General features: G+C 44.3%; 1 protein-coding gene across 1 annotated transcript in view; it reads left to right on the forward strand.

Annotated features, from left to right (window-relative positions):
* LOC138358941 (nephrin-like) overlaps positions 1-22,238 on the forward strand; it is a 402,545-nt gene extending 380,307 nt beyond the window's left edge. Inside the window, exons 4-8 of the mRNA XM_069317432.1 lie at positions 3,421-3,644; positions 4,247-4,382; positions 7,297-7,439; positions 8,028-8,250; positions 18,934-22,238. Coding sequence (XP_069173533.1) covers positions 3,421-3,644; positions 4,247-4,382; positions 7,297-7,439; positions 8,028-8,250; positions 18,934-19,004 — 797 coding nt within the window. The 3' untranslated portion in view covers positions 19,005-22,238. The remainder of the gene's footprint in view (positions 1-3,420; positions 3,645-4,246; positions 4,383-7,296; positions 7,440-8,027; positions 8,251-18,933) is intronic.
* Positions 22,239-24,120: the final 1,882 nt, after the last annotated feature.

Consider the following 24,120-nt stretch of genomic DNA (forward strand, 5'->3'; position numbering starts at 1 on the left):
TCTTTCTTCCTCTGTTACTTTCTTCTGTTTGTTCTCTATTTCTTATAGTTGCTCTCACTTCGTAATTCATGTTTTTATTCATTCTTTCCTGGGTATTCTCTCTTCTTTTTGTCATGCCTCTTTCACCCTTCTTCCATTCCATCTTTTTCCTCTCCCACCTCTCACACCCAATCTCTCCCTTCCCTCCTCTCCCTTTTTCTCCATTTAATTAGACACCCCTCACCTTTCCCTACCCTCTCTCCCATCCCTCAGTCCCCTTCCCTTCACCCTCTCCTCTCCCTACCTATCCAGAACCCTACCATCCCCTCCCAATCTATCTATCCCACCACTTCCTTTCATATCTCCTGTCCCCTTCATCTTAATACCGTCCCATCTACTCCCCCATTAGTCCCTCTTCTATGATGCTCCTCCCCTCCCTCCACCCCCCCCTCCTTGAGCCCTTCCAGCGCATCATCCCTCTCCCATCCCCCCTCCCATGGCCAGCACTATGGGAGGGGGGGGGGGAGAGAAACAAGCACAATGAGTTATTGCCAGCATAAATCGAGGCTTAAGCACCTTGGCCAGAGTAAAAATAGAGTGGCTATTGAGCAGGGGGGGAGGGGGGAGATGGGGAGGGGGGGTTGGGGAAGGGCTTGGCAGGGGGAGAGGGGGGAGATGGGGAGGGGGGGATTGGGGAAGGGCTGGGCAGGGGGTGGCAGGGGGGGGGAGAGACAAGAGAGGGGGGAAGAGACAGGGGGGTTAGTGGGGGAGGGGCACAAGGGGGTAATGGAACAGTAGGGGTAGGGGTATATTGTGAGAAGGGGGGTGAGGTTGGTGGGAAAGGCGTGGGAAAGTGAGGGGTAGTGGGGAGGGGGGGTTAGTGGGGGGGGAAGTTAAAGGGGGTGTCTGAAGGTAAGGTTCAGGAAGCCAAGATTGGGGAAAGGGAGATGGGTGGTGGGGAAGAGGAGGGTTGTGGGGGAGGGCATAGGCGTGGGTAGATGAGGAAGGTAAATAGATAACAGGAAAGGAGTGAGGATAAGGGAAAGTGGAGGATAGGGAGAAGGGAGGGAGGCAGGATGGAAGAGATGACAGAGAGGACTAAAGCGAAGGGACGACGACGTTTCGGTCCGTCCTGGACCATTCTCAAGTCGATTGTGTCCGTCCTTCTAAACACTTTCCCAACGTCAAAAAAAAAACTGTGGTACTAAAGTGCCCCCTTATCCTAACCTACCAGAGGAACCAAAACAGAAAACGAGACAGTACGTCTATTTCGCGAGCCGCTACCAGTATCTAGTACGACAATTTTTGGCCGTAGGTAGAGTGTACGTCAAAATGTGACCTATTAGGAGGACGGGTTGGATTACAAACGACTACTGCGAACTCAGTGAGTACTTTATTCACTCCAAGAAGGATAATATTTTCACAAAGTATATATCTTAAAAGAAATTCAGGAACACAAAATTCGAATTCTTTCTGAAAATATAACTCTTCATTCAAGTAATCAAACTGGAATTTGCTTCAACAATAAATTCTGATCCACTCAATGGATTGATAACGAACGCGGAATTTTCTGGTTTTCTGGCGTTGAGAGAGAGAGAGAGAGAGAGAGAGAGAGAGAGAGAGAGAGAGAGAGAGAGAGAGAGAGAGAGAGAGAGAGAGAGAGAGAGAGAGAGAGAGAGTGAGAGACCAAGCAAGGCTCTCGTGTAATTTATACAGAGGAGAAAATCCATCATACAGAAACTGAGTGCCGGATCAGATTTACACACACACACACACACACACACACACACACACACACACACACACACACACACACACACACACACACACACACACACACACACACACATCCGAGACGGTGATCGCTTCTCCGTCGAGTGATTTATAATTTGTAAGACAAACTTCAGAGTTTCTTCTGCACCGTCAGGTCAGGTCAGGTCAGGTCAGACGACATGCTGGCAAGACTAAAACGCTCACTTGGACCGATAATCACAATATAACTTAACATTATGATAACCTATCCCCTGAGGGAGGGGGGATATGTTATCATAATATCTCCTGGGGCCTGCCCGGGAGGGGGGTGAGGGGGGGATGATGGGGGAATAATTGTGTTTTGTCATGTTTGTTTCATGTTTGTTTCATGTTTGTTTCATTTGGACTCTGTCAGAAGGTTTGCAACAGCTTCGGGAGGGGGGGGGTTGTCGTTAGCGTCAGTCTGTCAAGTTAAGCATTACTGCATCTGGCGAGTCAATGGATTGGGTGATCTTATTATCCCCCTCTCTCCCACCGGCTGCTATTTACCTCAGGGAGTAACTTGATAACCAAACCAGCTTTCAGTTCTACTGAAATTTCTTCCTAGGCTCAGGAATATGTACATCGGTTGAGTGACAGTTCAGAGGCGGGACCAAAGAGCTGAAGCTCAATCCCCCCCACCAGCAAAACTAGGTGAGTACACACATTCAAACACACACACACCCACACACACACTCACCCTGATCGGAGCTTTAACAGGTGTGTACATGTGGTCTTCCACAGGTGTGTACATGTGTTCTTCCACAGGTGTGTACAGGTGTTCTTCCACAGCTGTGTACAGGTGTCCTTCCACAGGTGTGTACATGTGTTCTTCCACAGGTGTGTACATGTGTTCTTCCACAGGTGTGTACAGGTGTTCTTCCACAGGTGTGTACAGGTGTCCTTCCAACGACGCGTTATGATATCTTAAAATTAAAATTTAAGTAAACATTCGAGTCGACAAATTTCACTTCATAAGAGATGTCTTCCTCGTAGACTCTTCAGTACTTCCGCGTGTTTCTTCAGAGAGGATGTGCTACGACAGCCGAGATTAATGGGAGGGAGAGTAATAAATCAGAGAGAGAGAGAGAGAGAGAGAGAGAGAGAGAGAGAGAGAGAGAGAGAAAGAGAGAGAGAGAGAGAGAGAGAGAGAGAGAGAGAGAGAGAGAGAGAGAGAGAGAGAGAGAGAGAGAGAGAGAGAGAGAGAGAGAGAGAAAGAGAGAGAGAGAGAAAGAGAGAGAGAGAGAGAGAGAGAGAGAGAGAGAGAGAGAGAGAGAGAGAGAGAGAGAGAGAGAGAGAGAGAGAGAGAGAGAGAGAGAGAGAGAGAGAGAACGAGGGGGGGGGAAGTGTAGAGAGGGCGCCATGGGCAAGCGATGAACCACTTCGATACGAAACCGAAAATCACGTTTTCGAATCTCTTTCGGAGCAGAAACAGTTTCATAACCCGTGCCATTAATGCAGGGGGACAGCATTGATGGCACGGGTAGGATACGAATGAGGCTTTGATCTGTCTAATCTACTGTAGCGAAATCCGTCCAGTACACCCACACACACACACACACCCTGACACACACGCACACGTAACTAGAGCCAACCAACACTGCACCTAGACAGCTCAACGCTCTCTAAAACTCGCTTCTAATCCTGCAGAGGTGAGACCATACGACAAGACGGTGGAGATCACGGAGCTGGAGGTGCCAGAGTCGCCCAGAGATGGAGACGACGTCACCCTCACCTGTCGCTTCAAGCTGCACGGCAGCGGACACAACCTCTACACCGTCAACTGGTGGCGGGGCAAGGACCAGTTCTACACCTACAAGGGCACCAACTACGACCCCAAACATGCCTTCACCTTTCGCGGTATACAGGTGAAAGTGAGTAGTGCAACCATGCTTTCTTGCCAACCATGATGTCTTGTAACCATGCTGTCTTGCCAACCATGATGTCTTGTAACCATGCTTTCTTGCCAACCATGATGTCTTGTAACCATGCTTTCTTGCCAACCATGATGTCTTGTAACCATGCTTTCTTGCCAACCATGATGTCTTGTAACCATGCTGGCTGACAACCATGATTCTTGTAACCATGTTGGCTGGCAGCCATGCTGTCTAGAAACTCCCTATAATCCTCCATTGAGGCGACGACACTCCCTATAATCCACCACATATCGACCACATAAGGCGACTACACCCCTATAATCAACCAATAAGTTAAGAAAATACTCAGAATCTTATATATTGTTAGATAACGAGATCTGATCTCATTCCATTGCTTGCGGGGATCGCTTTCACGAAACTAATGTTTAGTGTTTTGATAACACTCAATATCGCTATTATTATTTTGTACCGAATGTTTTCTTTGATATCAGGTCATGTATTTATATACAGAAATTGAATATGTTTAATAGATAAGGCACATGTTTGTTTGTCAATAATTTAGATATACTGTCTTTCACATTCTCTCTCTGTCTCACTAGAAGGAGGAGTCGACGCGGGAGTCAGTTGTACTCAAGAATGTATCTGAAGACACTTCAGGGGTCTTCAAGTGTGAGGTGATGGGTGAGGGTCCATCCTTCAGGACAGCCGTCGAGACCAAGGTCATGAATGTCATAGGTGAGTGATGGGGAATGGAAAGGGAGGGGGGATGTAGGGATGGGAAAGGTGATGGTATAATGGAAGGGACAGTATATTAAAACAAATCAAGCAAGATATACGGCGCACATGACAAAACATGTTAAAGTAGAATTATATACTTTAACAATTATATACTGCAAAATACCCACATGACCAATGGGAACACTGTTGTATAACATTATCTTGAGAACAAAATCTCTCAATTTAAGACAATCTGGCACAAAATAGGCCCACTTGGCCCTCTTCTCTAACATTGCAACATAAAATGCAATTACTAAAAGGTGACCGCTTCCCCCTCTATCAAAAGAAGGAAACTGAATTAATACCAACCCGGCCCCACACAGTCAAGCAGCCTCAGTCTGTGTCCCACTGGAACGACCCAATACAGCAAAATGACCGAGGGACGAGAAGCCCCTATACGGCTGGGAACTGGCCAATTCCAGAGTCCGGCTCGGCACCGACCTTGGCACTCACATACATAGTTGGCATTGTTCATTTAAGCTGGTAGATTGGCACTCAGGGCAGGCCACTCTGTGCTATGGCTATCGTTAGGCTTGGCTCCCCTGTTTCTACGTGTTTATGGAAGTCGGTCTGTACGTCTGTTTATAATGGTGTTACTGATCTGGCCGTCTGTCTGTGTCTGTGTCTCTGTCTGTGTCGCTCTGGGAGACGGGGAGGAGTAAGGCAGAGAGAAGGGCGTGAGGAAGATGATTGACGTGCGGTAAACAAAGGAAAGTGTGAGCGAGTGCTGGGAGAGTGGAGTGTGTCGGGGAGAGAGTGGAGTGTGTCAGAGACAGAGTGGAGTGTGTCAGAGAGATAGTGGAGTGAGCAGTTGGTGAGAGAATGAAATGTGTCGGAGAGAGCTTGGTGTGTGTCAGAGAGAGAGTGGAGTGTGTCAGAGAGTTGAGTGTATCAGAAAGAGTGGAGAGTATCAGAGAAAGAGTCGAATGTGTATTAAAGAAAGAGAAAAAACATGTCGTTACTTCAGAGAAGGATAAATGTTTGGGATTAGAACCACAGAACCACGTAGGAATAAAGAGATTAATGTGTGCAGAAGTGGAGAGGGGAGTATGTGAGTGTAGATTTGTAGTGGCAGAGATTGGGGGAGAGGGAGGGGGATTACATGAGTTGGGAGGGGGGGCAAGGGGAATACAGGTATAAGAGTGGGAGTTATAGAGGTATATAGAGTGAGGTATGTACGTGTAAGGTGAGGGGTAGAGCCCGTGGGGTATATGAGCTGGGGTGTGAGAGGGAGGTGTAAACTGAGAAAAGACTGAGAGATATTGATTGATTGATAGATTAGTTTATCAACAACTGACGTGTTCATGCTCTTACAATAGCACTTAGAGGGCAAGCACTTTCGTTTTGCCCTCTGAGGACTGAACTGAAGACCTGCTTCACTGCTTCAAGTGTTGCAGGTTATTGAGCTCTCAACCATAAAGGGTAATTTAGGGCAGGATTTTAAAAAGGACACTTCAGAAATAATGCTAACCAGCCTATATTATTTTTATCTTTAATCCATAGACAGAATTAGTGCACTTTGGGACTCTCAACCACAGAGAGCAATAGATGTCCTTTTACAAGTTCAAGCTATAATTGCATTTCAAATTACATGGTAAATCTTGGGTATAGCTTCAGTATATCAAGTTTTCAAGTATTCAGATGATATTTACAGAGCTCAGCATATTTTAACCCACGGGGGGGGGGGCGGAGGCGGAAGTCACTCAATATGGGATATATTCTACGATATAATGTTCAGAACATATTTTTTTTGTTACATTTTCACAACGTTGATACTGAAAGAGAGGGATGAGGAGGATTATACAGGTGAGAGGGATATGGTGAGGGGAGGGAGGCGACGCTGGAGAAAAGGGGGTGTAAAGTGTGAGAAGGGTGTGTGGGTGTAGAGAGAGAAGGGTGTGTGGGTGTAAAGAGAGAAGGGTGTGTGGGTGTAGAGAGAGAAGGGTGTGTGGGTGTAAAGAGAGAAGGGTGTGTGGGTGTAGAGAGAGAAGGGTGTGTGGGTGTAGAGAGAGAAGGGTGTGTGGGTGTAGAGAGAGAAGGGTGTGTGGGTGTAGAGAGAGAAGGGTGTGTGGGTGTAGAGAGAGAAGGGTGTGTGGGTGTAGAGAGAGAAGGGTGTGTGGGTGTAGAGAGAGAAGGGTGTGTGGGTGTAGGACAGAAAAGGATGTGAGAGGAGTTGAAAAGAACACTGTAGAGAGGTACAGAATAGTTCATCAATTAACCTCTGACTACATAATAACAAGATGAACAACAGCACACACACAGTACACCCAAACACGGAGATATTTCACAATGAACAAGGGCCGTGACGAGGATTCGAACCTACGTCCGAGATCATCCCAGACGCTGCCTTAATCGACTGAGCTACGACATGGTCAAAATCTCTATGTAACAGAGATATTCCATTCCAGGATTAATTTCCCATTCATAACCCATACATTGAAACCTTTATGTATGATTTTTGTTTGGGGGGGGGGGGCGTGAACACCTAGTTACACCTAAATGAATAAACTAGCATTATTATTCATTCCCCTGTTATGGAATCTCCCATGATTATTGCTCAGTGATCTAGATAATACAACCAGCATTTCATGATAATAAACGGAGAGGTTATGCTCAATAGTTAAGATATTTTAACAAATTCATTTTGAAAATTAATCAAATACCAAAAGGGCCTCGTTAGCGCCCACCTAATCACCAAGAGTGCCACTGAAATCTTACCTAAACCATCAGAAATGACAGTTTAAAAACCTTGCTGTATAGCCACCTAGCCTTAAATTATCTTACCGAGCCATATGGCTGACCCCTTAAATCTTAAACCATTCATGCAGAAAGGCCTCCTAACCACCTATCCCCTTCACCTATCCATCCCCAGTGCCGCCGAAGACTGTGGAGGTACACTCCTGGGCCAACCCGGACCCGCCCACCTACCGTGCGGGTGAAACTATCCAAATTAACTGCACGGCTAGAGGCGCCAAGCCCAGAGCTCACATTATGTGGGAGATCAACGGAAGACCGGTGAGTTATGATGAGTTGGTGGGTCATGGTTGTGATGAGTTGGTGGGTCATGGTTGTGGTGAATGGATGGGGAAATGTAAACCGCATTGAGCGATTCGATATTGAATTCCGTTGTTATCCATTTGGAGAGTGAGTGTTATATGTTACTCATCCTCTTCACGGTGAGTAACCATAGCAGTTTTAAAGCGTTACTCAGCCCCTTGCCTGTGATTTACTCATAGGTGAGTACCTGTGTGTGGATGATGAGAGACACATAATGTGAGTCTGTTGAGTAAATGTATTATGGAAGGACTGTGTGTGTGTGTGTGTGTGTGTGTGTGTGTGTGTGTGTGTGTGTGTGTGTGTGTGTGTGTGTGTGTGTGTGTGTGTGTGTGTGTGTGTTTGCAACAAGTGTGAATAATATATGTAAATGAGTAAATCATGAGCTTATACACTTTATAACATTATGTCTCTCCATCCCATTTGTCATCTTAACCTTCCCACCCTCCCTTCTATCCCTCCATGACCCCCTTCCCTCTCCTCCTATCCCTCCCCTGACCCATCCCTTCCTCACCCCTCCCTCCCTACCTCCCTACCTCCCTACCTCAGGTGAGAGATCTCAACCTGGTGAAGTATGCAGATTTCGAGGACCACCGAGGGAGGGTGACCACTACACTGGGCCTCCGATGGATGGCCCCAGAGTACTTCCACAACAACATGGCCCGGGTCACCTGTCGGGCAGCTGTGGCCGGCCACTCCACCACAGCATCCAAAGATATTTATCTCGACCCAGCATCCAGCGCCGCCTTCAACCATCCGTACGGCTCCGCAGGTGGGTGAGAGGTGGGGTTGGGTTCCCAGGGTGGGTATGGGTTGCCATGGGTACGTATGGGTTGCCAGGGTGGGTATGGGAGGAGTGTGTGTGTGTGCTGTGGTCCAGAGGAGAGGTATGAAGGATAGTCCACTGGACGGGTGGAGGCTAGCTCAGAGGGATTGAATGGATTGGCGAGGGTTGATGGATGGAGCTCTGATGGGGTTTTCACCTGGTTTTACATTGAATGTATTGTGTACTGTGGACGTAATTACATTGTGATTGGAGGTTGCTTGACTGTGATTAAAGTTTTATTTTTATGATTAGAAGCTGTTTTACTCTGATTAATTCGTAGATTAATTCATTAGAAAATGTTTTACTGTGATTAGTGGTGGTTTTACTGTGGTTAAGAGGTAGTTTCACTGTGATTGGAGGTAGTTCCACTGTTACTTTAGCCAACCTTGCTGTCACTGGAGTCTGTTTTGGTGAGTTTCAATTGTTTTCTGTAGGAAATTTAAGCCTTGTGTAAGTTTAGATCATTTTTATGAGCAATATTTCCATCATTAGTGCCGTAAACATTATGTTAATACAATGACTGTAGTCACAGCTGTCAACATCATAATACAATGACTGTAGTCACAGCCGTTAACATCATAATACAATGACTGTAGTCACAGCTGTCAACATCATAATACAATGACTGTAGTCACAGCTGTCAACATCATAATACAATGACTGTAGTCACAGCTGTCAACATCATAATACAATGACTGTAGTCACAGCTGTCAACATCATAATACAATGACTGTAGTCACAGCTGTCAACATCATAATACAATGACTGTAGTCACAGCTGTCAACATCATAATACAATGACTGTAGTCACAGCCGTTAACATCATAATACAATGACTGTAGTCACAGCTGTCAACATCATAATACAATGACTGTAGTCACAGTTGTCAACATCATAATACAATGACTGTAGTCACAGCTGTCAACATCATAATACAATGACTGTAGTCACAGCTGTCAACATCATAATACAATGACTGTAGTCACAGCCGTTAACATCATAATACAATGACTGTAGTCACAGCTGTCACCATCATAATACAATGACTGTAGTCACAGCCGTTAACATCATAATACAATGACTGTAGTCACAGCTGTCAACATCATAATACAATGACTGTAGTCACAGTTGTCAACATCATAATACAATGACTGTAGTCACAGCCGTTAACATCATAATACAATGACTGTAGTCACAGCCGTTAACATCATAGTGCAATGACTGTAGTCACAGCTGTCAACATAATACAATGACTGTAGTCACAGCTGTCAACATCATAATACAATGACTGTAGTCACAGCCGTTAACATCATAATAGAATGACTGTAGTCACAGCTGTCAACATCATAATACAATGACTGTAGTCACAGCTGTCAACATAATACAATGACTGTAGTCACAGCTGTCAACATAATACAATGACTGTAGTCACAGCTGTCACCATCATAATACAATGACTGTAGTCACAGCCGTTAACATCATAATACAATGACTGTAGTCACAGCTGTCAACATCATAATACAATGACTGTAGTCACAGTTGTCAACATCATAATACAATGACTGTAGTCACAGCCGTTAACATCATAATACAATGACTGTAGTCACAGCCGTTAACATCATAATGCAATGACTGTAGTCACAGCTGTCAACATAATACAATGACTGTAGTCACAGCTGTCAACATCATAATACAATGACTGTAGTCACAGCCGTTAACATCATAATACAATGACTGTAGTCACAGCTGTCAACATCATAATACAATGACTGTAGTCACAGCTGTCAACATAATACAATGACTGTAGTCACAGCTGTCAACATCATAATACAATGACTGTAGTCACAGCCGTTAACATCATAATGCAATGACTGTAGTCACAGCTGTCAACATAATACAATGACTGTAGTCACAGCTGTCAACATCATAATACAATGACTGTAGTCACAGCCGTTAACATCATAATGCAATGACTGTAGTCACAGCTGTCAACATAATACAATGACTGTAGTCACAGCTGTCAACATCATAATACAATGACTGTAGTCACAGCCGTTAACATCATAATACAATGACTGTAGTCACAGCTGTCAACATCATAATACAATGACTGTAGTCACAGCCGTTAACATCATAATACAATGACTGTAGTCACAGCTGTCAACATAATACAATGACTGTAGTCACAGCTGTCAACATAATACAATGACTGTAGTCACAGCTGTCAACATCATAATACAATGACTGTAGTCACAGCCGTTAACATCATAATGCAATGACTGTAGTCACAGCTGTCAACATAATACAATGACTGTAGTCACAGCTGTCAACATCATAATACAATGACTGTAGTCACAGCCGTTAACATCATAATGCAATGACTGTAGTCACAGCTGTCAACATAATACAATGACTGTAGTCACAGCTGTCAACATCATAATACAATGACTGTAGTCACAGCCGTTAACATCATAATACAATGACTGTAGTCACAACAGCCTTCACTATCATCACCATCATGTCCATTGTCATATTCATCATTTATTCTTTCATTGCCTCGTAAATCCTTCAACACCTCTTCACCTCAACGTCAACAAACAATTACATCACCCAGGATAGTCTAGGTGTGGCAGGTTAATTAGAGTAATCAACCCTGGGAAACGTAACGTCTGCAGGCACTGAAAACAGAGTATTTCGCCAATTACTCTCCTCCCCCCCCCCCTTCCTCACCTCTCATTGTAGGCTCACTAATTAGGTCATTATCTAGCTGGTAATTAGGCCTCACAAACACACCTCCACGTGGTTTATATCAAATGTTTTTTAAATATGCAACGAGACTTGATATGCTAAATATTATTTAAGATGCATTAATAATAATTGACGGAGGGATATCACTATTTCGTTATCATGGGGGATTTTTCACTATGAATAAGTAGACTTGGACGGAAGGGACACTTGGGGTGAGACTGATACATTGGAGAGGAAGGCTTTTGCTGCTATTGGTTAGATTAGATGCTCCCGGACGCAGGTTCGAATCCACGTCACGGCCCTTGTGGATTTGTTCATTGATTAGATTGTTTTCTAAACCAATGTGTCAAAGAGGAAACAGTTGGCACTTAAGGGGGGGAGAGAATAGGAGCGTGGGTCAAGGTAAGGTAGCCTAATTATCCGGAGAAAGCGCTAAGCCAGTATGACTATATAGCACTTGGAAGGAATATAGCACATATAGAAGAGATGATATAATATCCAATCACTCTAACCACTATATGTCACACTCGGACTCTGAACAAAAAGAAAAAAAAAAGAGTAATATCGTCGCTCTACCGACCAGTCAATGGAGAATGACAATGTTGAACTGGGTAAAGGAATTCCAATCCTTCAAGTGCAAGAGAGAAAAAAAATAGATTAGCGGAAAAGATCAGAATTGAAAGTTAACCGGAATACTTAAGTCGTACAGTGCACGACTGAGACCTGCACCAGTCCTCATAAATATCAAAGATTAACTGAGCAATCACGATGCAACATGTCAATATTACTCAAACGGCGGGAATATGATGGGATAAATTATAACAGAAGAGTGTTACGAAGTGCTTCAGAAGGACCTGACATAACTCTAAGAGGTGGTGAAAAGTGGCTGCTTGAATCTAATCCAAGCAACTGGAAGGTGATGCGAATGGGAAAGAAAATGAGAAGGATTTAATGACATTTCACACGATGAGGGGAGATGACTGCCTGAGGAAGACAAGGAGGGGAACAAATCGAGGAACTAGTGACCAGTGCATCTATTTAATAATACAGTCATCACTGTAATATTGAGCACGAGGAATAAACAGCTCTAAGAACATCCTCTAACTAGAGGGGAAACAAATTTACAGTATAAAATTATCAGCACTCGCGTAGCTATCGAACATTCGTGGAGGTTTCAGGCACGTTGACAAGGTCCCTGAAACGTGGTCCTGACTCATAGTCGAGATTCAGGACTATATTTGAGCCACGCTAGCTAGCCTATGTCGCCCCAGCCTACAATCCTCACCATAAAACACAGGCCGGAATTAAAGGAATTTCAGAATGCTCAGTAAACAATGAAGAACTGAGCAGTTGGGAGAGGCTAAAAAAGAGATAAACCTCACTACACTGGAAGAAGAGCCGTGACAAAAGCGAGATTATCACAACAAACACCGACAATATATAGAGAAAACTGCGAGAAAACGATTTAATAATACAGTCATCACTGTAATATTGAGCACGAGGAATAAACAAGAGGGTGAAGCAACAGAGGCATCTAACAATGCACAAACAACAAGGCTCTATTATATACAGTCACACCATCACCAGAGATATCCTCACCAACAACACCGAAATAATTGACGGATACACGCGAGAAAAGAGATTAGATATAGCCGAAGCACTACATATCAAATACTCATCCAACTATCAACACCCAACTAACACTTGAGTGCGTCCTACCATCACCATGACCGAGACAAGTGTGTCAGGTCACACCAACTGCCTCAGCCGACCAGAACAAACTTACTCACCTTCCTCGACTGCGTAACCAGCATGGAATATATTTACAACTTTTTCTGATACAAAATAGCAACAAAACGTGTCCTTTAGCGAGACGCGTCACGATATTAAATGTGTGAAATGGACTTTTGAACAGTTAATGTTTCAACTTTTCTCCTAAGCGAAGGAGAAATAGAGAATATTCCTGCAAGATTCAGTGATCTAAACCTCTCTGGGCGCTCTAAAGTTCTTCCACGAGACCAGTGAGGATCACAGATCTCTCTCTGGAGTGCTCAAAGTGCTTACAGCGGCCTGGAAGTGCTCTCTGGATCTCCTGAGTGCTCAGGGATCCCATAAAAGCCCAGAGTCCCTCCGGGAGTTCTCCCGAGTGCTTAAGGCTTCTCACGGTGTCGCAATGCTGATTCAGGTTAATGCGAGCTAATCAGTCACACTAGTCATTAGTGTGACTAATAACACACCTGACATTAAGTCAGTTGTGCTCACGCTGCTTAATGACGCCATTGGCTGCTTGGGTTCGCTGGGAACACCTCAGGAGCACTGAATGTGGGTCTTGTGTTCCTGAAGATGATTAATGAAACACTCTTCTTGGCCGGATTATGAATGAAAAGTGCTTTCGAAATGCATTCTAACAATGCGTCGCCCATTTAGCGAACCATACGTCGCTAAATGTTTCACTCATGTGCTGTAAACACGAGATATTTCCCACCACAACCACGACACAAAACCCAACCTTTCCTACACCTAGCAATACACCAGATGAAAATGTATGTAATAGTATATATTTCGTATATTGGAGAAAATTACATTTCCACTACATTGGTTGTTAAAATAGGTGAAGGCGTCTGACTGGTCGGTCGCGGGTTGGATGGGCATGTTGTCTGAGCACCGGTTGTGGAGTCTATGTTGGTGATTCCAGAATTTAATGGGGTGGTTAAGTACCGGATCGCATACGGTATGTTCACTGGAAAATGTTCCCTGTACTGTTTGTGGTGTGGCTCTCGGTGTGTGGTGGTGTGGCTCACTGTGTGTAGTGGTGTGGCTCACTGTGTGGTGGTGTGGCTCACTGTGTGTAGTGGTGTGGCTCACTGTATGGTGGTGTGGCTCACTGTGTGTAGTGGTGTGGCTCTTAGTGTGTGTGGTGGTGTGGTCCTCGGTGTGTAGTGGTGTGGCCCTCAGTGTGTGGTGGTGTGGCCCTCAGTGTGTGGTGGTGTGGCCCTCAGTGTGTGGTGGTGTGGCCCTCACTTTGTTTGGTGGTGTGGCCCTCAATGTGTGTGATATAACCCATGTATGTTATTTTAAAGCGTATATATTTTTGTTTGTCAAATAATTAATGACTATGGGAGTAATCTCGTCCTTCCACCGCTAAGTATAAGGACGAAGTTTCATGCTAATTACCGTTCGCATGCGGATATAAACAGACCTAACACCTCCTCCTGCTGCTGATGATAATTTAACCGGAAATTTCCGAATTTAAGCGAAATATCTGACCTTTTCCGACCTATGTGGCTCACAGGCCGAGGAATCATCAATATACCACCGAGTCATTTCACTGAACCTCCACCCGCATTTCCACGACGTGCATTTCAGTCTCCAAATGAATTTACTGGGATTTAAAAGGATTTCTGCCATTGGATGGATCTGAGATTCGGATCGAATCTGACACTCCGACTCGTCTCTTCCACACGAATCTAAACCGATCCTATATCTCCTTTTGCTGGATCCAACCACTTGGAGTGGTTGGTACAACGACGGCCTGGCTTCTTTTTTTGGAGGTCTGAGTTCAATCCCCGATTGTCCAAGTGGTTAGGTACATTTCCCTCCCTCTGTGCTAGTTTAGCTGCTTGTCCGCGTTTACCTTCCAAGTGTTTTCACCTGAGAACTAAGCTTAGAGCTTAGCTTATTACTCCTTAGCTCTAAGCTTAGAAAGCTTAGAGCTTTATCCTTTCACCTTATCTACCAGAGATTGCCACATATGGAATCAGCTGTCTCTCAACACTAACTCATTCGTTGTTCAATCTCCGTTATATATAAATATATATATATATATATATATATATATATATATATATATATATATATATATATATATATATATATATATATATGCAAACAAGCCTGAATGGTCCCCAGGACTATATGCGAATGAAAACTCACACCCCAGAAGTGACTCGAACCCATACTCCCAGGAGCAACGCTACTGGTAACTACAGGGCGCCTTAATCCGCTTGACCATCACGGCCGGACAAAAGGAAGTGATAGCCGAAGCTATTTGAACCACTTCCCCGCCGGCAACTCGGATGGTAATCTTGGGCATAGCATTTTATCAAATCACCTCATTCTTTGGGGCACACGTGAGGAACACAAATGCAAACAAGCCTGAATGGTCCCCAGGACTATATGCGACTGAAAACTCACGCCCCAGAAGTGATTCGAACCTATACTCCTAGGAGCAACGCTACTGGTAACTACAGGGCGCCTTAATCCGCTTGACCATCACGGCCGGACAAAAGGAAGTGATAGCCGAAGCTATTTGAACCACTTCCCCGCCGGCAACTCGGATGGTAATCTTGGGCATAGCATTTTATCAAATCACCTCATTCTTTGGGGCACACGTGAGGAACACAAATGCAAACAAGCCTGAATGGTCCCCAGGACTATATGCGACTGAAAACCCGCATATTGTTCCTCACGTGTGCCCCAAAGAATGAGGTGATTTGATAAAATGCTATGCCCAAGATTACCATCTGAGTTGCCGGCGGGGAAGTGGTTCAAATAGCTTCGGCTATCACTTCCTTTTGTCCGGCCGTGATGGTCAAGCGGATTAAGGCGCCCTGTAGTTACCAGTAGCGTTGCTCCTGGGAGTATGGGTTCGAGTCACTTCTGGGGTGTGAGTTTTCAGTCGTCATATATATATATATATATATATATATATATATATATATATATATATATATATATATATATATATATATATGCGAACAAGCCTGAATGGTCCCCAGGACAATATGCAACTGAAAACTCACACCCCAGAAGTGACTCGAACCCATACTCACAGGAGCAAACGCAACTGGTATGTACAAGACGCCTTAATCCACTTGACCATCATGACCGGACATAATGAGGTGATAGCCGAGGCTATTTGAACCACCCCACCGCCGGCACTCGGATAGTTATCATGGGCATAGCATTTTACCAAATCACCTCATTCTTTGGGGCACACGTGAGGAACACAAATGCGAACAAGCCTGAATGGTCCCCAGGACAATATGCAACTGAAAACTCACACCCCAGAAGTGACTCGAACCCATACTCCCAGGAGCAAACGCAACTGGTATGTACAAGACGCCTTAATCCACTTGACCATCATGACCGGACATAATGAGGTGATAGCCGAGGCTATTTGAACCACCCCACCGCCGGCACTCGGATAGTTATCTTGGGCATAGCATTTTACCAAATCACCTCATTCTTTGGGGCACACGTGAGGAACACAAATGCGAACAAGCCTGAATGGTCCCCAGGACAATATGCAACTGAAAACTCACACCCCAGAAGTGACTCGAACCCATACTCCCAGGAGCAAACGCAATTCAGTTGCATATTGTCCTGGGGACCATTCAGGCTTGTTCGCATTTGTGTTCCTCACGTGTGCCCCAAAGAATGAGGTGATTTGGTAAAATGCTATGCCCAAGATAACTATCCGAGTGCCGGCGGTGGGGTGGTTCAAATAGCCTCGGCTATCACCTCATTATGTCCGGTCATGATGGTCAAGTGGATTAAGGCGTCTTGTACATACCAGTTGCGTTTGCTCCTGGGAGTATGGGTTCGAGTCACTTCTGGGGTGTGAGTTTTCAGTTGCATATTGTCCTGGGGACCATTCAGGCTTGTTCGCATTTGTGTTCCTCACGTGTGCCCCAAAGAATGAGGTGATTTGGTAAAATGCTATGCCCAAGATAACTATCCGAGTGCCGGCAGTGGGGTGGTTCAAATAGCCTCGGCTATCACCTCATTATGTCCGGTCATGATGGTCAAGTGGATTAAGGCGTCTTGTACATACCAGTTGCGTTTGCTCCTGGGAGTATGGGTTCGAGTCACTTCTGGGGTGTGAGTTTTCAGTTGCATATTGTCCTGGGGACCATTCAGGCTTGTTCGCATTTGTGTTCCTCACGTGTGCCCCAAAGAATGAGGTGATTTGGTAAAATGCTATGCCCAAGATAACTATCCGAGTGCCGGCGGTGGGGTGGTTCAAATAGCCTCGGCTATCACCTCATTATGTCCGGTCATGATGGTCAAGTGGATTAAGGCGTCTTGTACATACCAGTTGCGTTTGCTCCTGGGAGTATGGGTTCGAGTCACTTCTGGGGTGTGAGTTTTCAGTTGCATATTGTCCTGGGGACCATTCAGGCTTGTTCGCATTTGTGTTCCTCACGTGTGCCCCAAAGAATGAGGTGATTTGGTAAAATGCTATGCCCAAGATAACTATCCGAGTGCCGGCGGTGGGGTGGTTCAAATAGCCTCGGCTATCACCTCATTATGTCCGGTCATGATGGTCAAGTGGATTAAGGCGTCTTGTACATACCAGTTGCGTTTGCTCCTGGGAGTATGGGTTCGAGTCACTTCTGGGGTGTGAGTTTTCAGTTGCATATTGTCCTGGGGACCATTCAGGCTTGTTCGCATTTGTGTTCCTCACGTGTGCCCCAAAGAATGAGGTGATTTGGTAAAATGCTATGCCCAAGATAACTATCCGAGTGCCGGCGGTGGGGTGGTTCAAATAGCCTCGGCTATCACCTCATTATGTCCGGTCATGATGGTCAAGTGGATTAAGGCGTCTTGTTCATACCAGTTGCGTTTGCTCCTGGGAGTATGGGTTCGAGTCACTTCTGGGGTGTGAGTTTTCAGTTGCATATTGTCCTGGGGACCATTCAGGCTTGTTCGCATTTGTGTTCCTCACGTGTGCCCCAAAGAATGAGGTGATTTGGTAAAATGCTATGCCCAAGATAACTATCCGAGTGCCGGCGGTGGGGTGGTTCAAATAGCCTCGGCTATCACCTCATTATGTCCGGTCATGATGGTCAAGTGGATTAAGGCGTCTTGTACATACCAGTTGCGTTTGCTCCTGGGAGTATGGGTTCGAGTCACTTCTGGGGTGTGAGTTTTCAGTTATATATATATATATATATATATATATATATATATATATATATATATATATATATATATATATATATATATATATATATATATTTGCATTATTGCATGTAACAAGTGTTATTGCAACTTACAAGTAGTTCCTAAAAGATGGCGCCAATTGAGCCGTGAAGATTACGTAACAAAGTTGAACTTCCAAGTATCTTTGCAATTTTCAATCATCATTACAACTCACAAGTATAATTACCTCCAATTTCCTTCGAGACAACACAACGAACTCTTCAACACACACACATTTATCCCGGGGGGGTCAAACGGTCTGTAGAAACTGAGGTCAGAGGTCACCAGGGAACCAGCAGAGGTCACGAGGTCTTCTCTACCCAAATCACCAGTTGACTGACAGTGGAGAGGCGGGACCAAGGAGCCGAAGCTCAACCCCCCCTGCGAGCACCCCCCCCCCCCCCCCACAATGATCCTCGACGTTTAATGAACTTTCTGAAAACGTTTTCGTTACGTGTGGGTGACCCCCATCGTCACTAAAATTATTTAAGTACTGTACATCTTAATTTGACGTTGAAGGAATTACAACGTCAAAATACGGTGTGTTATGTGAGTGAACAGACTAAAAAAATTGGATCGTATGTTAAATTATGAATTTTCATTAATGTTGTGATGTTCATGTTCTCTATATCTCTGTATATACTTTCCTTAGAGACAGTTATTTAATGTTCTCGTAAATGTTTATGTGTACTTCTATGTTCTATCATCTATTTCTATGTAATTCTGTTCCATTTTTCCATTCCCTTTATTTCCTCTTCGCTATTCTCCTCATTTCTTTTAGTTTTCCCACTGGCTTGCTCACTCTCTTCCCCCCATCCCACTCCTCCCCCTCCCCTGGGTGTCCCACGACTGCTAAATCCCTGCAGGTGTTCATGTGTGTTGCTCTCTCCCTCAGGACGTCATCTGCCAACCACTTGGACGATCCTGAGCCTCGCCTTCCTCCTGGGGGGACGGAGCCTGCTCTAGGAGGAGGACGGCCACGGAGGAGGACGGCCACGGAGGAGGACGGCCACGGAGGAGGACGGCCACGGAGGAGGACGGCCACGGAGGAGGACGGCCACGGAGGAGGAGGAAGCGCAGACAACAATAAACAGAAAGGAAAGACGAAGCTATAGGAGAGAAGAAGGCAGGAGACAACGGTGGGATTCTTCACACGGAGGAGACCTTCTCCTTCAGCGCCCCCGTCGCCGCCATCTTCAGGAGACAAATGACTGTCGCTCTGCCCGTGTTTATGACAACAAATGATGGACAAAACTCGACCCCGTAATGCTATTTTGTAGGCTTGGGGTCCATGACGAAATACAACAATATGATGCTCAAAAGTGTGTTTTGAGGGGGGATAAGGGTGAGTATTTGGGGGGTGATAGGTGGCAGAGATTGGGGTTCTGAGCCGACGGAAGACATGTTTGAGTTTAGGAATATCGAGCTTACAAGGAACTTGTGACACTTTTCTACTCTCTCTCTCTCTCTCACCTACTGCATCATCTTTGTTTATGTGTGCCAGCTTCTCCCCCTCGTCTCAAGGTCGTGATTTATTCCACTCAGGCCAAGATAAAAACGACACAGATGAAAAAACTCTCTCACTTCCCTCCTCTCAACCTCATGAATTCATCTCCCTAAAATAAACTCCTTGGAGACAGGGAGACGAAAACTTCACCTCCTCCTCCTCCTCCTTCTGTACCTCGTCTGAGACGCCAGGAGTCTGCTCCAGCCCCTGGGTCTGGGGCCTACTGAAGGAGCAGACTCATCCCTTCTCCATCCTACTTTACCTTCCAGGTAACACCTCAAGCAGCATCCCTAAAGCATCTGTTTATCTCCTTCCCCCTGACAGTTGATGGCTCAAAGATGCTTGGATGTGAGTGATTGACTGGGTGAGTGGCATCTGTCCCCCGGGGGGGGGGGGTTAGGCTTTTTTGTAAGTCACCCTTCAGAGGTCTTTTTTATACATTTGTTGTGTACTATACACTTATTAGTCTTGCTTTTTTATTGCTGGAGTTGGTGGGGAGCATTATTAAAACAAAAAAAAATATTTCATTCATTCATCTCACATTATATTTCATTTCCTCCGCTTCTTGTTCTGTATCTTTTCTCCTTCCTTCCATGACAATATTCCTCCCCCTCACTTCCTCCTTCCCCCCCCCCCCTCACTATTTTACCCCCTTTCCCTCACTTTCTGCCCCGTTCCCTTCCGTTTTTTGGTAATAATTTCGTCTTTTTGCAGTGTCCCAAGTTTGTCAACCATACAATACTTACTTTTTCACTAACACATACTTAGTGTGTGTTAGTCACTAAGTCTACTTCCTTCCTCACTAACGTATGTCAAACCCCTAAGTTTACTTGAAGACTTGGAATCCTCTGTCTCCCTGCTTCCTTAAGGCTCAGTTCCACCCATTACCTGTATGATCCTACTTCCCCCCTCCCCATTTATCTGCTGTTCGTCCACACCACCATTTTTATGGGGTAAATGTGCGAACAGAAGACAGAGAGAGACAGAGAGACAAGAGATTATATGTTTAATTCCGGCGGCTTCGGGATTATACAAGATGGTGACTAGAAAGGAGAAAAACACACAATTGTAATGGTGTTTAGCTGCGTGTGTGTGTGTGTGTGTTTGTGCGTGTGCACGCGCGTGTATGTGTGTTATAGTACATATTTGGGTCATCATATGTTCCTATATATATATATGTATTATAAAAATGACTAGAGACAACAGATTCTGTGAAGAGTAATGTGTTAAAACTTCAATACTTTGAAAGAAAATGGAGACAAGAAAGTATGGGTCTCTCTCTCTCCTTTTTCTGCTTCAAGGTGAATGAAAAACTAATTCTCACTTTCCCTTCGCTGGGACAGAGAGAGATAGAGAGAGATAAGAAATCCCTTATCTCAGTAGACACTTCCCGTGTCTACTGAGAAAAAAGGCACGAAGCCTTTGGGACCTTTGGAAAAATTGGACCTTTTTCTCCGTTTATTAGAAAAAAACTGAACTTTTCTACCAACCAGAAAAAAAAGTTTGGAATCTATACTAAAGGAGATAAAATAAAGTGCGAAATATATTTACAAAAAATATATCTGTTTAAACGCTATTGCTACAGATCCCGCAATGCTTCGTTTTCTGTGTCACGGTGCATAGAAAACGCGAAGTTCCCCGGATGGCCACTAGAATAAAGTGAGAAAACTTTTTAAAGGTACCGTTGAAATTACTTAAAAAATAAGTAAGAGTAATCGCTTAAGTAGTAAACTTGAGTAATAGCAATACTGCCTTAATCAAACCCTTGAGCGTGTCAGTATAAAGCCAAGGAGGTGGGTTTTAGAGAAAACGGAGAACGGGACATTAGAGAAAACGGGGAACGAAGTGTTAAAGACCGTATACTAAAGAAAACTTAACCAGTTAAACTTTGCGGCAAGTTTAGTGATGGAAATAAACTCCGTGAAATCAGTGACAATACCACGAGTGAAAAAAAAACAATGGAAATACCAGAAAAAGAAAACCAACAGTGACGTGAATGCTATATGCTAATCACAATAGCTTAATAGAACAACTAGCAACGGTTATTGTGAATGCAATTTCTGCTCACACACACACCCACCCACACACGCACACACACACACACACACACACCCACACACACACACACACCCACCCACCCACACACACACACACACACACACACACACACACACCCACACACACACACACACACACACACACACACACACACACACACACACACAAACACACACACACATTACCAGCATGTTATCTTACCGCCTATGCTGGCGAATTCAAGCGATTATATATATATAGCTATCGTTGGAGGATATAGCTTCATACATCTGGTGTATACATTATACACACACACACACACACACACACACACACACACACACACAAGAGTATCTTGTATATCGGGACTATTGCCCAGGCAGCGCGCTAAAATATTCCTGCCTCTTGTATAATTGGGGCTGGATGTTTATTTTCACAATTTCATTGGTATAATTCCAGTGTTATAATCCAGGCAGCAAGCTGAAATATACCTGCCTGTTGTATAATTGAAACTTTATTATTGCATAATTCCATAATTATTTCATGCTGTTGTGGATTTTGTTCCCCAATTGTGAAATTTTCTAAACAGATCTGCTACGCCTCCAATATTTATTTGTATATAATTATACCTAAATAGAATATAAAAGCCTCTATAATCGACATTTTCTTTGCAACGTTTATGTGCACATTTAAAAATAAAATCAAAACTACCTTATAAAAATGTTCTTTGTGTTCTAGAGAGGATGAATAATGTTGTGTATTTTGCTATGTGGCCAAAAAAAAAAATATATATGAGCCAATGAGAGTGGACTTGATTTAAATGAGCCAATGAGAGTGGACTTGATTTAAATGAGCCAATGAGAGTGGACTTGATTTAAATGAGCTAATGAGAGTGGACTTGATTTAAATGAGCCAATGAGAGTGGACTTGATTTAAAAGGAGCCAAAGAGAGAGAGGTTTTGCATTACAGCGAGGACAGATCCGGCTGTGTTCCTCAGTGTAACAGCCAGGTAAGGAGGACATAGACGTCCGTGTTTATGCTCCAAGAAAACGACATGTACTGTTTTACAGTACATGTCACTTGTACAGAAAGTACAATGACAACTATTGTACTTTCTTCTTATTACACTACATCACCTAGACACACCATCCTCTTTCGTTTTTTAAGTCTCTCTCTCTCTCTTTCTCTCTCTCTTTCTCTCTCTCTCAAACTGATGCTAAAATTCAATAAAAAATGTCATGTATGATTGTAGTAAAACTGCAAGAGAATAATCCTACATCAGCTCATCTGAAGCGTGACGCAAGAAACACATTTATTTGATGAGCTTATTATTTGTATCCATAAAGAATAGACTAAATGTAATGCCAAGTAACTATCATATAAGGAACAGGATAAACCTGGAGCAGTGTGCCAGGGTCACCAAAGGTCCGTTCACTTGAGCTGACAAGTATCTGTTTGTTGAGTGAACGAGTTCCACGTGTGAGGTAGTCTAGGATAGAATGGCCACCGGCGGAATGACCTTCTTGAAAAGGGCAGCTGTCAGCATGAGGCTGGTGATGACTGAGCGCCTTATGTTGTGGGTGACAGCTTATGGGTGTAGAGACGAGTCACGTCTCATGATTCTCCACTTTGCTTAAAATTCTGACGGGAGCGAACTTCGTTTTCTTCACATAAGGTTTCGTAGCCCATATGCTGGCAAGATGGTTCAAGATGCTCCGTGGGGGCTCTGTAAGATACTTGGCAGCCTTCTTCGCTAGATGAAGCACGTGGCTTGTCATGCTCATTATAGAGTCAAACTATATTCATAGTGTGTTGTCTTCATCACCGAGCATTAGGGCTTTGTCAATCATCTATATGCCTGTTTGCGAGCTGCAGAATCATGTTGTGTTATCATAGCCTGTGTTATCTCAGCCGCAAGTGTGACCTGATATCTCCCTCCCCCAGGTAGAAATTGCTGAAAGTTGGTGATTGATAACACTTGTAGCAGTTGGTATTCCTTCTTTTCCATTTGTAAATGTTAGAGTGAAGTCATCAGCATTGGCTTGAGCTTCAGGAATGAGGTACAGTAGATTGTTAAAATAAGGCATACCACAGCAGAGGGCCAAACACACTACCCTGTGGTACGCCCTGGCGCTAATTGACTGGCTTAAGGAGTCAGCTCCAGTAAGGACTACTCTAAGAGTCCGTTCTTGAAGGTAGTCTTTTACTACCTCTAAGATGGAGCCTGAGATACCTATAGTTCTTGAAGATTCACTACTAATCCAGAGTGCCAGACCCGATCAAAGGCTCCTGCTGTGTCTAGAGCAACAACACAGCTGATCTTGGACTCATCCAGTGACTGACGCCACTTAGTGAAGAGATTCAGCAAAGAAATCCGCAGCAGAACGACTCGACTAAGGCCATATTGTCGATCACATAGTCACTGATGATGATGGGTTAAACATTATATTGTTATGAGCCATCTCTGAGCTGGACAGAGATGGTAGAGGCGTGTGAGAGACGGAGCCAACTGGTTCACAAAGTTACGTAATAGTCAT

Source organism: Procambarus clarkii, chromosome 87, assembly GCF_040958095.1.
Source record: "Procambarus clarkii isolate CNS0578487 chromosome 87, FALCON_Pclarkii_2.0, whole genome shotgun sequence".
NCBI classification, from domain to species: Eukaryota; Metazoa; Arthropoda; class Malacostraca; order Decapoda; family Cambaridae; genus Procambarus; species Procambarus clarkii.